General features: G+C 39.0%; 1 protein-coding gene across 3 annotated transcripts; it reads left to right on the top strand.

The window, feature by feature from the left end:
* The first annotated feature begins 823 nt into the window (after window positions 1-823).
* On the top strand, window positions 824-15,293 carry NMU (neuromedin U). Of its 3 annotated transcripts, XM_061370024.1 has the most exons (10): window positions 825-1,092; window positions 4,450-4,508; window positions 8,334-8,381; window positions 8,478-8,537; window positions 9,074-9,103; window positions 9,209-9,259; window positions 11,273-11,347; window positions 12,984-13,037; window positions 14,383-14,422; window positions 14,972-15,291. In XM_061370024.1, the coding sequence occupies exons 1-9, from the start codon at window positions 912-914 to the stop codon at window positions 14,416-14,418; spliced, it is 594 nt and encodes a 197-aa protein (XP_061226008.1). In that variant the 5' UTR covers window positions 825-911; the 3' UTR covers window positions 14,419-14,422; window positions 14,972-15,291. The 3 variants fall into 3 exon arrangements, with proteins under 3 accessions (XP_061226017.1, XP_061226008.1, XP_061226027.1); XM_061370033.1 differs by lacking the exon at window positions 9,209-9,259 and having other exon boundaries at window positions 824-1,092; window positions 14,972-15,293; XM_061370043.1 differs by lacking the exon at window positions 11,273-11,347 and having other exon boundaries at window positions 826-1,092; window positions 14,972-15,292.
* The last annotated feature ends 168 nt before the right edge of the window (window positions 15,294-15,461 follow it).

Genomic DNA, 15,461 nt, shown 5'->3' with positions numbered 1-15,461 from the left:
CAATTTAGTTGCTTTGGCTATCTACAGGCATAAATATCACTTAGGAACAAGGTGTGCAGCTGTATCTCAAGTACAATGCTTTGCTAAACACAGTATTGGGATTTTAATCACCAAATATCACCATATTTCTAAGTTTGTTTTTATGGTGTGGCATTGTGTGTGTGTGTGTGTGTGCGCGTGTATTTAAGGCACAGGGAAAGTCAGGAATCAGTGACACCTGTGCAGGAGGGGGTCCTTCAGAAAACTCATCATTTGGCAGACAGGTCACATCCTCAGAGCCCTACAGCCCAGCCACTGATGTCTTCTCCCACATGCAAGCTCCTTGAGTTTTTACTGCCAGGTTCAACTAGTTGGGGGAAATCTGTGTGACATATCCCCATTTTGAATCATGCCTCTTCTCCCCTCCATACTGGGCTGGGACAGTGCCTGAACGCTCTCCTCTGCCACTGGCATTTCATCACTGAACCACGGAGCACGGCAAGAGAGCAGCAGCACCTCTTGTGCCAGCCATCATTGCTGCTTTCAGGGCGCAGGGTGCTCTACACGTGTGTTTTCAAACATGGATTTTTCTTAGAAAGGGGTTTGATAACGGGCCTGGAGCCTGCCAAGTCCCTCACCTCGATCCCAAGCTGCGGCACCCACCGCCCCGGAGCGGACAGGAGCAGGGCTGAGTCTCAAGCGGTCGGACGGAGGAGGCGGCGGGTCCGGCCCCGGAGGAGAAGGCAGGCAGGGCAGCGGGCAGGACCGACAGGCAGCACCGGCGGGGAGGCGGGCAGGCAGGCAGGCGGGCGGGCGGGTGGGTAGGGCAGGGCAGCGGGCAGGGCTGGCAGCGCTGCTGACGCGCCGCTTGTGAGTAAGGCTGATGCTCAGCCACGTGTAAGGAGGTTTAAAAACTGGCCGGGAGCGAGACCATGCCCAGAGAAGCGGCTCGCAGGGAGGCAGTGACGCGGACACGCACCGCACAAGTCATGGGACATCTCCACCACCACCAGCAGCCGCCCGCAGCCCTCTCTCGACGCGGCCTGAGGAAGGCAGGGGACGGCGCACCGCTGCTCCTCCTCCTCCTCGCCGCCTCGATGTCTGCTTGCAAAGGTGAGGAGCATCCTCCTCGCAACCGCTTCCTGCACTGCCACCTCTGCAAACGGTTTTGGGGGGGTGACCCAGCAGCGTGCCGGCCGTGCCTGCGAGCAGCCACCTCCCGCGCTGGGGTCGGCTGCGGGGCTGGGAGACAGGCTGGGATGCGCAGAAGGTGGCAGCGGCTGGGCACGGTTTCCGAGGGTGGTTCTTCATGTATCCCGGTAGGATTACCCTGTCCCGGCAAATCTTCACCCCAGCAACCTGGAGAAGTGGCTTTTGTTAATAGTGCTTTCATTTCAAATATGATTTATTTTGATTTAAAAGCTAAGAGAAATGAGATGTATCACAACTGTAGGAATATTTAGCATCCTCTGGAAGCCACCTAGTCCAGCTTGAAGCAATAATTATTGCATGAGGAATCCCTGGTGGAGGGGTTCAGTGGGAAAGGACAGAGCTGCTGAGGTGCTTTAGGCTGAGGTGCTTTAGCACTTGATTATCTTGATTTAATTTGAAATGTTGTCTTACATCTGAAAGCTGCTGTTTTGTAGCAGGGAATGCTTGTGAAATGAACACCACTAATGGGCTTTTTAGCAAAATGTGCTATCTTTTCTATTCTGTTTTCCCACTCCGTGTAGATTTACTTACACCCTATGAAGCAGCATTACAAAATAAATTGCCATGTAAGGAGTATTTCTGTTTTGTTTCTATTGTATGTGTGTGAGTTGCTTTCATCAGGAGCTTTTGTTCAGATTTGATGTTTGTTTTTGTTTTTTTTCTTCTCTTAATATCAAGAATCAAAGAAATCTAAATAAAATATAGACTCACAGAGGGGTTTGGGTTGGAAGGGACCTTAAAGCTCATGCAGTTCCAAACCCCTGCCAGGGGCAGGGACACCTCACACTAGACCAGGTTGCTCAAAGCACTCCGTTAAGACTAAATTCTGAAGGTATGAGGGAAGGGAAGGAAAAGGAGAGCAAGGAAAGTCAATGGCACACAGTATTTCACCACTGATACTATAGAAATGATGGCCAGGAGCTTGTGCAGGGTAAGCAGTGGAGAGAAGATGCAAGAAGTGAATCCCAGGTTGAAAAGCCACTGAAACTGTGCATCTGCTGTTCTGTTGACTTGGAAGAAGTTGAGTTTTTAGAAGTTGGAAGAGTTGAAAGATAAGAGAACAAATGTGTCATGGACTGTGTCAGCTTTCTAGGATTTCCTCCTCCAGGTATCTTTTGAATGGGATTGCTTTCCTCAACAACATTAGTTCTTTTCTTTTTCCTTTTTCTTCTCTTCCTATGGTTATTTTGTGTGTATTACAAAATAACTAAGTGTTAACTAAGTGTATCCTTGTGTGTGCTGTTGTGTATGTGTGTAAATGAAGGATATCCTGTAGGGACTGCAGCACTGTTCTGGATGGGGTGATGGAGGGACATGTCGTCCTAGGAGTGAGCACAAAACAGACAGGACAGCACATGAAGTAAGAGGTTTGTGAGTAAGTCGAGAAGGGCTAAGGAAACTTAGGAGCTGGTGGAATAATTGCATCTCCTCTGTCTGAAAGTTTACGCTCCAGGTAAAAAAAAAAGGAAACAACAAAAAAAGCAATTGGTAATATTCAGGCTTTCTTGCCAGCTGCCCTAAGTTTTATAGGTTATTGGATTTCTTCTGCTCCCCCTGGAAAGACTTGGGAACCAGGCAATAGCAGCAACAGTGCTCAGAGGCAGTCAGGTAAAGGTTTAAGGGGGAAGGTGTGTTAATTTGAAGTGTTGCCCAGTTCTGCTCTTTGCAACCAGGATACCAGTCCCAGGCAATACTCCAATTTGAATACACTAATTTAAGAACAGAAAACAAAGAAAGAGAATTGTAACACCTTGGATTTATTATTTTTTTTCTTTAAACTAAAACAAACATCAAAAAAAGCTAGTTTTTCACTGGAAAACCATTTTCTTGTTATGTGAACATCTCAAAGATTTCAAACATACCCCACTTCTACACAGCATAAGATTAAGAGTCCCTCTAATTCTTCTCTGGGGAAAGCAAACATCTAGACTAATTAATCACCTTCAGTCTATGTCAGTACCAAAATGTGATTTTGAAACCCACACCTTCATGCCTAGAACTAAATAGTGTTGTAGTTATTGTTATTAGTGTTCCATGTAAAACAAATGGAGATGATGGGCATTCATACCCTGCTCATGCAGCCGTACTAGCTCAGTCTACCTTCACCTCTTTTTGTTTCTTTTGGTTCAATTCTGTGAAAAAAATGGGACCACAGTTCATTACAGGCTGTCTGGGAGGTTATAAAATACCTATTAATTTGAGGTCAGTGTATAAGTCGGTTAGGCATGGCTCATGGGTAGCAACTTTGGACAGGAAGATAAGTTATATTACTTTGTAGGGTTTCTTGCAGTGCTAGGACTGTACAGATAAAGCACCATTGCTCTCCAGCACCAGTCTCCCTCACAGGTGAGTTACAACACATCCCCTCACTGATACGCTTGTAGGATGTTTAGTGTAATCACAATGCAGTGATGCTCATTTCTGTGTTTTATGGAATCATACATTCCTGTTAGAAATAGACTGTCAGACAGAATAACAATGTGGAAAGGTGGATATTCTGGGTGCTGAAGTGGAAGTGACCCAGAGACAGTGACTTCCAGGTCTGAAGCCTAGGTGGCAGAGCTGGAGAAAGGAGCTGCCCCCAAGCCAAGCATGGCATCACTGCAGCATTAATCAATTGATCACACATTTAATCTTTTAAGGGACTGAGCTGCACCAAACAGAGAAAACAAATCCAGTTACATATGAGCTGTCTATCACCTTTCTCAAAACCATCATGTTTGTCACAAGCATTATTCATATGCAAGTGTACATTGCATAGCTCATGTTTAATTCTTTAATTATGACACACAAGAAAGCAAGAGGTAGAATCCAGCTTCTCAACTTCCAGTGTGTGTGTTGAGGTGAGCTGAGTTCTCAGAATGCCCAAGGTTGTAGATGGTGGATTGTGTTTTCCTGAGCAGATCTTAGCATTCAAGAGCTGTCACGCAGATTTTCTTGCCTTCTGCTTATCACTGAGAACAGGCTAATGCTAGCCTGATGCTCAGTGAAACCTGAGTAACTTCCACAGTTTACTGCTAAAAGATGTGAGCATCTGTATCTGCTGTGAACCTGTGAAGAAACCTCCTGCTGTGTTGCTAATATAGAGCAGGCAGGAACTACTGGACAAACCACACCACGCAGCTCTCAGACTTCACATTTAGTAAGTGTGCAAGGTATCATACTGCATTCAGAGTTTTTATTTAAATTAGTGACATGGGATACTTAGGCAAATGACCCTTGCTGTACAGCACTGCTAAGCATGATTTGTGTTTCTAGGTGCACCAATGCCATCCCAAGCACTTAATGCAGATGAGGATTTGCAGCTGTGGAAAGAGGTAAGCATCATCTGCTATGGGGGTACTCACACTTTTTTTTTATGCCCATCCTTGCTACCTCAACCGTCAGTATTTCTCCTGCACAGAGTTCAGGCGCTGCTTCTTCCCAGCCCTGCTTCTCCTGTATATGTCCTGTCCTGACAGCAGTGAAGAGGAGCAACACCTTATTTCCCAGATTTTCTGAACAATTGTTCCAGGAGGTTGTTGAGGCTGGGTGTTGAGATGTTATTCTGGCAAAAGACTGTCTTGGCTCAATGGAAAGCTATGTTTGGTAACAGCTGTGATTCAACTGTTGATGATCAGGCAGTCACCATCCCTGGAAGCAACACAAGTGTCCCATTCAGTGGTTTTATAGTCTGTACATGGTACACAGGAATTGTGTCAACTCATTCAGTTTTACCTCTTGCTGCCTCTGTTCTGCACACAGGGCTGGGACACCATATTTTATCCTACCTTAGCCTCTCAGTTTACTAGATAAAGGATAATATACTGTGTCATTTAGCCCCCTTAGCATTTCGCTACAATTGCTGTCATGACTTCCACTCTCATCTTTGAAATGAACATTTTTTTGACCCTAGAATGTGACATGTGTGTTAACATGGGCTCTTCCCTGTCCTGTTGTAACTGATGGAGCATGCAGGGTGTAACATGTAGAGGGGGTTTAGCCTTCAGTCCACATGTCCTGGCATTGATGTAACCTTCAAGTATTCTGTTGACATTTAATTTTGTAGCTCCTGGTAACATTGAAAAGCAAGTGACTCACCAGGGTTACAGATGCAGAGAGTAAATTTCTTCCTATTGTGGCCGTTACAGGAGACACTTCCCTTACTGTCCTGAAGCTCCCCTTAGCCCATGCTGGAGGTATTGACTCAAAAATGAACGCATATCTTGACTGGCATTTGAACAAGCTTTGGTGATATTTATCTTCTGGGAAAAACTGGTCTCGTAGGAAGTAAGATCCTGATAGCTAAAAGAGTTTTTTGTAAATGAGTTACATACATTCCAGATTTAAAATGCTGTCTCATACATTTCTGCATTTATTGACAAGATTTACTAGTTGTAACACAGGATTCGTCCTGATGGTGACTGGAAACGAGGCAAAGTTCCTGCTGATTTCAGTGAATGAAAACGTATGCATTAGATTCTAAATCCTGTGTCAAATTACAAAATATGAGCAATATAAAACTAACTATTATAGCAAGAATAATGAAAGACTGGAGAGGCTCTAAGGAAAGAGAATTAGATGCATAGCTATATACCCTAAATTAACCTGATTATGGAAACATACCAGTTCACCAGAGCTTCTAGGAGTGAAAGTCAGTTATTCCCTGTTTGTTACTTTACTAGTGGACCATCCCAGAGAAACCCTGCCTCTAAATGAACCTTTTTTTTTTTTTTTTTCCAGGAATGACTCTGAGTTTATAAATATGGGAACTTTGTAACTAAGTATCGTGATCCTTTACTTGTCTCTTATACTGTTTTGTTTCTTTGTTATTTAACCAACCCCAAACAATCCACATGCTCCTCAGGGCACTTCTGGAAGAAACCTTTTGGGAGAGAAAATTACAAAGAAGCAACAATGTCCATAAAAATGATTACATTTTTATATATTTTTGCAGGAATTAACAGAAATGGTGGCTTTTCCTCAGCCCTTGTTTTGTCCACGCAGGTTTTGCCTTGCATTGTGTTGAACAAGAAGCCGTCTTTGGCTTGCCCTCCTACAGAATTATGGTAGTTCTCTTAAGAGTCAACTCCAACTACAAACCAAACAGATAATGCAATAAACCCCAAACAAATGAAAATCCCTAACCAAGCAGAAGCAGCAATTTTTTTAATGTAGGCTTTCAAAATTACTTCAGTTTATTCATTCATTCAGCTCATTTATCTCCTTTACTGCTCATTTCTCTCTCCATATTTTCTTACTCCAAAAGTAGCGAAGCTGAACTAATATACCCAGAGACAAATACAGGATGAAGAGAAAAGAGAAAAGGGAGGATGTGTTACCAGCAAAAACTACTTGAAAGGAGAATTCTGTGAGCTATTAGCTTTCCCACTATCTCTGCTAATGCTTTCTTGCAGATGCCTCTAGAGAAATGAATCATCTCTTGTCTTGAACTACTCAGATATGCACTACTTGTTTATTGGTTTTTTCATTTAATGTTTTGATTGCTAAAGAGTGCTGTTTATGGCTTTTTACCTATAACAAAGTCATAAGACCCAGTGCAGTGCCTACTTTGTATTTTAAAACCCCCACTTTTTTTTTTATGCAGTCTGTGAACAAGATGATTGGCAAAGCTTTTTGGCATCTGGACTAACAGTATCAAATATTTAATGGAAAAAACCAGCACATAGCAATTGAGGTTGTTACTGATACAGTTTTAAGGTTACAAAATGAAAAGTTAAACCTTTCATTTGATTTTTTTTTTTTCATTATTATTAAACTGTGCAACTTCAGTTGGAGCACTGGAGGCTTGTTTTCCTCAGTATTGGTAGTATTACTTCCATGAATTCAAATACCCTTTAGTCCAGTTCTTCTCCTTTGTCAAGTAATAACTCCACTAAAAGTGATTCAATATTATGAGATCCTTTCATCCTGGAAAAGAGACAACAGAAGGAGGATGTGGTTGTTTGTCTATACAAGATTATGAACAGAAGGGATAGGATGGGTAGGAATTGCTTATTCACTACTCTTCCAAGGTGAGATCATGATAACACTGAATTAAGGTAACTTTGAAAAGACTGATCAAGACAAACAAGTGGTTATTTCATGCAGTGTTTAGGAAATCCTGGCCACAGGGCATTGTAGATGCTGAAAGCTCACAGTGGTTCAGGGAGAGGTCGATCACATTCACAGCACAGAAATTCACTGAGCTTTATTAAAAAGACCTAGTTTCAACTAAAAGTTCTTGCACTGCAGATTGCTAATGGCTGGATAGCATGGGGTTTACTCAGACACTGATCTTTTCTTAGGCTCTTCCCTGGGTGTTGACATTGGCCGTTTTTGGAGACAGGATGTAGAGCTAAAGGAACACTTGTTTTGATCCAGATGAAATGGGAGTTGGGGCATTTTGTTTGGTTTGCGCATTTATTTGATTTAGGTTTTCTTGTGTAGGTGTGTCACATTCTGTTTTGTCTAAGCTCATCAGCAACCACTTCTTCCACAGTGCTCTCTGAGTTTAGATCCCTTGAAATATATTGAATCTCTCTTACTAGTACTGTGATTTGGGAACCACATCTTTTAAACACAGTCTTGTAAGGCTCCTCATTTGCAAGGGAAATCAGTGCAAACCTCAGATATTGCCTGCTTGGTGACTCACAGAAATTGACATATAATCATTCAAGAGACGTATGTATCATACACCTGCAGGGATGCTGGGATCCAGTTGGAAGACTTTCATTTTCAGACTGCTCGTTTAATCACTTGCTTTAGTTTTGTAATTTTCTTTGCAGTTTTGTATAATTCAGAGATACCACAGAAAAGATTTAAGTACATAGTCAAGACCTCAAATGCTTAAAATCATAATTTAAATATGGCTTAGTCTGAGAAGGTTAAAAATAACAGGTGCATGAGATAGGTAAGATTAAAAAGAACAAGTATGTGTTTGTTCAGATCAAGCAAGTGCACTTTTTTTTTTTTTTTAAGGTGGGTAAGGCCTTTTTTTCCCCTTGAACACAAAATATTTAATGAATGTACCTCATAAGGATTCCTTATGGTGGACAAGCTTGCCATGCCTTTGGCTGCCCTGAGCTGTTTCTGAAAATACACTATCTCATTTGTTTTTATTAATCTGACTTCTTAAAAAAGGATTGTGTGAACTTTTACAGATAGATGATGCATGCTCTGCCTACCTGTCCCCAGATTCCCAGCCTCAGGTAAGTCAGACAAAGGCTACTTTATTATTCTGATAGTTTGTTATATGCAGTAGGATTGGAAGCGTGATACCTGAGTTCACATTTTCTTTGCATTAGGTGTCCAGTACACTGGAAGAACTTTGCTTCTTGATCATGGGATTTCTCCAGAAACCACAGGTAACACACACAAAAGTCTACTTAGCATTTATGAAGCTTGATACATACAACTAATTCTGAGGACCAAGCACCTGAAGTGTCACTCAGTGCTGGAAGTAATAGTGTCAATTCTTACTCTGAAATGCTATGTGTCCTAATCCAACAGATATTAAAGATAGCAGGGAGACTCTAGTGTTTGGAAAGTAATCTCCAGGTCACATACAAGATTTTAGGTGTTTATGTTGCTCTAGATTATAAAAATTATGAGCTCTCAATGGAGAAAGAAATGTACTTAGGAGAGTCTAGGGATGTACAAATGAGCATCTGCTAAACCCATCGGCTGTTCTAGTAGAAAGTAATCAATGCTCTCTACAGAGTTTGAAAAGAGCAGTTACACTGATAAGCAAAGACATGTAATACACCTGCCAAGGAAGGATGATCTTCCAACCCAGTACTGAAAAGTTTATAATACAGTCAAAATTGTCCATTGCTTTCTTTTTTTTTTCTTTTTTTTTCCCAACAAATGAAAGCCTCTTTACTGATTCTTATTCCCACAGGGCTTAGATGAAAAAGACAACACCAAAAGGGTAAGACTTCTGTGTATATTCTACAGTCACACTAACATTGTCAAGAAAATGATAACACCCTCGACCTGTTTGTAGTAAACCCCCACTTCTAATTTTTTTGAACAGTTCTTATTTCATTATTCTAAGACTCATGACTCAGGCAACTCAGACATCATGGTAAGTGACATAGAACCTCCTGTGAGTACATGTGTATTGTACATAAAACCAGGGTAATGTTCCTTTTTGCAGTAGTCTCTCCAACTGTATATCAAGCTCAGAACTGTGAGTTTCATGTTCCAGATATAAAGTGTGCTTTAATAACATGGGATGAAATCATCAATACTGTACAGGTGTGGAAAACATCCATACATTCATGGAATCCCAATTGCATGTTAATCTTGTAGCTTCAACATTTAAGAATAAGATCAAATGCTTTTTTTCTGGTGCTGGAACATAATGTTTTCAGTGAAACAATCCAGTTCTATGGAAGCTGGGAACATGACCATAAATATTAAGAAAAATCACAAAGCTTTTTTTTTTTTGCTTTTACTAATGAAATTGTATGGGGTTTTGGCGTGTCATAGATATGTACCAGGCAAAATAGTATTTAAGTCTCACTCAAACTTTGAATAGTATTTTAAATGAAAAATATGATCTTTAAAGTAGCCTAGTATTGTTGCTATTAAAATATGCTCATAAACCAACATGTGATTCATTCTTGCTTTTGAAGTGCAAACATAATTTCTGTGCCTCTATGTGTTTTTTCTGCGCACCATAGGATTTTGAGAAAGTTAAACATTTTCATGTTTTTTCATTTCTTAACAATCAGTCTTATACATCCATTTTTGCCTTGTTCTTTATGTTTCTTCAGAAATATGTAGTGTATTTCCCAGAAACTGGTATTGTTGATACTGGGGACAGTGCTTTCTTGATAGAGGCTCTGGAGGTTTTAATGCTAATTAGGGGACAGTGAAATGAGCTGTTCCTGCTACTGCTTCTGCTTAAGAGGTTACTGTATCACCCTTCATCTCCATCCTGGATAACTTTGCCCATGCTTGCCCTCAGAGATTACTGTTTTCTCACTTATGGTTTAGATGTTTGCTTTTCTAGCCCAGTTCCCAGAGATACTAACTGGGGTGAGATCCACCATTCCTTGGCTTTATTAACCTCTTTCCACTGACTGCAAGGCAGAGCCTGAGTGGCCAGCTGGGATGCCCTTTAACTCCTCCATTCATGTCAAACTTCACCTTTTGTAGATGTTATGATGCCACATTGCCTACCTCAGGCAGACAGGAAAAAAATTGCTCCAAGTAGGCAAGTTCATTTTAGCTATTAAGTACGTTAACACTTCGTTAACTCTAGTTATTCCATTACGTTCTCTGTTGTATTTTCTAAGATTATATCAAAAGTCATTATTTTTAAAGTTACATTTACATAAGTTGAAGTTTTAAAATAATTAATAGAAAATAAGTTTTTCTGCTTTATTTCTCAATGTGGACCTCTCCCCACAAGCCTGCAAGGTTGTGTACTTTCAGGGGGCACTTAGGCTGCACACCATGCCGCTGTGCTTAACCAGGCTGTCTGCAAGGCTTGTAGAAAACAAGGAATTTCATGATTGGAGCTTGTCTTTTAGGTAAAGTGACCAGTGCCATCGTTACAAATTTTACTTGAGAATGGATCCCTTCTGAATGTTATTTTCTAGCAAAAAAAAAACAAAACAACTTTTTTTTTTTTTTTTGTGCTGCAATTTGTTATTTTGAAGTAAAATGAACTTTTGAGTACACTGGAGATTGGAGCTGCTAAATTCCATTGTAGATAATTGTAGAATTGTTAGCAGGAGTACTGTATGGAAATATTCTCTGTACTCACAGAGGCTGATCAAACTCTGAATAATTGCAATTGGCTGGGCAAGAAGTCTGTAAGCAGTTCTGAACTTGTAATGAGTAAAGGTGAGGACACAGCTTTTCCCTCCATCATTCTGAGTCACATTTGTAATGTAAATATAAATGCTGGTACCTGTTTGTTGTCAAGTCAGAATGTTAAAAAGATAAGTTTCTCAATTAACATCTTCAGTCCTTTTTTTTTGGTGCATGTTTGGTCCATAAGCCAATACTGCGTAAAGAGACTTCTTTTGCATCATAAGGTCTGAATTTCACTGTTGCTCGCGTGTCTGTGTTCATGTCCTCTCAGTCTTCTGTCCTGCATCCTTTACTCCAACTCGTTCCCCAGCTTAATGAGAGAAGACTGAAGAGATACAAACTAGACGTATGTAACCTTAAACTCTGTATACTTGCATTGTCACACTTTGTGATTCATTACCTGTTCTAAAAATGTCCTTGTAGACCTTTCTGCTCCTAACTTTTTCATTATTTAATATAACTCTGGTATATTTTCATTAGAAACATGATGGTTTTCTATTCTTTAACTAATGAAAAATAATCCTCCTGATATTTAACATTTTAAACCAAAACCTGCTGAAGTAACATACCCATAACATTGACGAGTGGCAGAACACAGAGCCTATGTGTCAAAATAGATCTGTTAGTCATTTTATAAAAAGAAAAAGACTTTCAAATTTTATATTTGCAAATTTTATATAAGCAAATATATTGCACTGAATTATATTTTCTAGGGGGTTCTTCTATACCTCCCCTCTCTCCCTTTCTGTTTGGAATTTAAATACTATCTACTCCCTAAATATATATTATTTGTGGCCTATAGCTCTAAGAATTTCCAACTAATTTATAGGCAATTTTACTGTTTAATTTAAGGTGCAGATTAAGACACATTTTGTTGGCAAGTCAGTCTAAGACACTGAACTTCCAGAGGTCAGGCATTAAATTAGAGCTTTAAATAACCATACTTCTTCACAAATACATATGTTTCTGTATATATATACATGCATATACATTACAATTATTTTTAATATCCCTTGGAAGATTAGAAGGCAGGTGTTAAAATGAAGACAGATTTTGTCTTCAGTTGTTTTCTAATACTAACCTAAATCAAACAAGAACACTAGGTAAACTTCTGTCTATAAGCAGAGAATGGCATATTAGCATAAATCACAAGTCCATGTTAGCAACTATACTCTTGATTCCTTTTATGTTCTAGATCCATTTCCTTAACTTGCAAAAGCTGCCTATTTTTTGCTTGTTTTTATTTTTGTTCACACATTGAATAGACAAAGTAGAAAAATACTGAAATACACATGCCATGAGACACTCCAATGGCAATGTACAAGACTCAACAGACAGATTTTTATCCTTTTGAAATACAAAAAAACCCTATAATACTGAATGGATCTGAGATGGGTATTTCAGAGCTGGATAAGGCTAGAATGACATGGAAAATATAAGTAAAAATCATAGAGATGTTTTATGTACAGCAAATAACCAGATTATTGTGGTATACCTGGTGAACTGAAGTTAAAATTCAAAGCATGATCCTGACACACTTCTGGGAACAGTCTGGGAATCTCATTCTTAGGAAGAGCCCAAGTATTTCTGATATTTAAGATTTGCAATGTTGTCCTTCTGTGAGGTCTGAAGACCAGCTCCATTTTGTCCATAGAGACTCCTCTCCCTTGAAGGCACTCTGGTTGTGTCTGGGCAATGAAACCTGGGAAGTCAAAGGCAAAGGCTGCTCATTGTTGCTAGTACATTCAAAAGCAATATGAACCAAGTTAAAACTTGAGGTGGAATCTGGCCCTCATTCATACGATCTCTACTATTTCTACATGTCAACATGTTCCTGACATGGAACAATACACATAAAGCATGCCTTAAAGGGCAAGACTGTATAATACTACTGAAGAAATACTTTAAGTATATACATAAATAACCTCTCTATATGTATTAATTCACAAGAGTAGACATGATTTAAAATACTTTTTTTCCAGGAAGAACTTCATGGACCTGGAGGGTTTCAAAGCAGAGGATACTTTTTTTACAGGGTATGGTTTATTTGACTTTTTTTCTTTGAATTTTCTGCTAAGCATTAGAAACCAAAATGTACAGAAACCAACAAATTATAAGAAGAATTACTGTGACTGAGGAAATTCTGTTCAGTTAGAGCATCCCACTATACAGGACCACCTAAGATCTGCTTGAGGCATTTTCTTGGATTAAAATAAAGGCATAGCAGGAATTTTTGGTACATATCTTTATGTTCGTGTATACACAATACCATGCTATACCTTAATAAGTCATTGGTCATTACGTATATAATTCCCAGAGAAAGTTCTAGAAAATACAGCATATTGGACAATCTCTCTAAAGGTTTGTTCAATATGGTACATTTGCATGTGATATAAATACAACGCCATGCTTACACAATCAAAAGAGCTACTGGGCCTGCCTCTCCTTCTTGTGTTTTGGCCAGTATGGTTAGAAGCTAGATACAAAATTCTCAAGAGTATGAAACTACCTGTTCATCTTTTATGCCATAGAGCCCTTTTACTCCATTTTAGAAATACTGAGTAAGGTAAAAATGGCAAAGCAGAGTTAATAACTCTCTTGAATCTGGTTAATACTTCTTTCTATTTAAATAAGAAAGTGGCTAATGGCTTTATTTAAAGAAGTGGCTAAGATTGGACTTGGTGATTCTAAAGGTCTTTTCCAATTCTAATAAAATTTCTAATGAAAAGAGTGCAAGTTTGTATAGTTACATTTTTTAATGTATTGAGCTTGGACCTTTACAGTTCTTATGACAGGCCAAAGCTATAAATTGCCATCGAGGCATTCATGATGCCAGAATAAAAAGTAAATCCTCATTAAGCTCAGAAAGGCATTTTTAGCAGCTTTAGTAGAAATTGTATCTAGTCCCTCAGTAGTGGAAAATATTTCTGAGAATGACCATGGTGAAAAGGGAGAAACTCTTTGCCTATGTTAATGAACACTGTCTAAAAATAAAATCATTGAGAGTGACATATTTTTGTTAATTGCAATAAACACTTATAATGCAATAACAACAATCTGAAAACACATTTTAAGAAAATGGAAAAAGAAGGAGGGATAATGGCCTCTTAGAGTGCCTTCTTGTGGCTTTCTCCCCCTTACAAAATCATACGAGATGGTCATAATTCATTCTTCAGTCTATACACAGAGAATTTTACTGTCTAATTCTCCTCCAGAGGAGGATACACATTAAACAATAACTGGTCTCAGGTTTATATTTAATGATGAGCATGTTGACAGAACTGAGAAGTTTACCAGTTTCTATACACACTAAGTTGTTTGGGGCTTTGTTACTGAATCCATTCAGTTTAACAGAGCACTTACTGAATACTTTTCTTTCAGCCACGCAATGGAAGGAGATCAGTGGATTTTCGCTAAGGAGGTATTTATTTAATATTCTTAAGAATGATCTACATTTAAGTAAGTTTATTTTTATACAAATAGGCCACAATATTTGTGTTGAGAAGCAGTCTCAGAGAGCCTTTGATTGTGTAGCCAACTTAGATTTCCACAGACAAACATCTCCCAGATGTGTTAAATTAATATATCTTTGGATGACGTGAATAGAAGCTGTAGGTACTCAGTCCCTAGGACAGAGAACACGGTTGTTTCAGGCAGCAATAAATGGAAAATATCCCAGATTTGAAAACAGTTTGAAAATTTAGCAATGATGATAAGTATATGCCAGGAAGAACCTACCAAATACATACTGAGAAGTAAACTGACACCGTGGGGGTAACCTTACACGGGAAAAATCACACTGAAACTAAGCCCAGACTTCAGAATTTAATTTAAAAGCATTCAACTATTTGGAGAGATAATGAAAAAGTATGCCAATATTATAATGTTCTGTTTCCTAACATATTTTATAACTCTATCATAATTTAGGTATGTGTTATACCAACAGCTAATGTTTTTTCTTATTTTTCAGGATTTTAGATTCCTGACCTAGAATTAATGCTGCAGGAATGCTGAGTACATGGACATATTGTTTTCCTTATAAAAATTATTTGTTAGTAATGTACAAAGTCACTAGAATGTAAATGTTCTTAAACCAGATTCTGTTCAGGATTCAAATGTGTCTTTATTTTCTTGGTTATACTAAAAGCATATAAAAATTATTGCTTCCCAATGTTGTGATATTTACAACTGTGTGTAACTGTAAAATCAATGTGTGCATGCAACGGACATTGCCTTTAACACTACTGTTACATACATTTATTTGCCCTTTTAAATAAAGGCACTCAGTTGTTTTAATGAGAATGTTTGCAATGTAGAGTATTGTATGTTTTGTATATATATATATATATATATATATATATAGTGATTTGTGCAGTCCTTAAAATCACAGCTTACCTAGGCGAGACAACGAAAAGGTGTGGTTTGGTTTTCATGATGATGTTGGTGATCACTTCTATTCC

This window comes from Neopsephotus bourkii, unplaced genomic scaffold (genome assembly GCF_033783945.1).
Source record: "Neopsephotus bourkii isolate Nb327-2 ecotype Australia unplaced genomic scaffold, CSIRO-AGI_Nbou_v1 NB_168, whole genome shotgun sequence".
In the NCBI taxonomy this organism is placed as follows: domain Eukaryota; kingdom Metazoa; phylum Chordata; class Aves; order Psittaciformes; family Psittacidae; genus Neopsephotus; species Neopsephotus bourkii.
The sequence above is the reverse complement of the archived record's forward strand: the minus strand, read 5'-3'. Positions and strand labels throughout refer to the sequence as shown.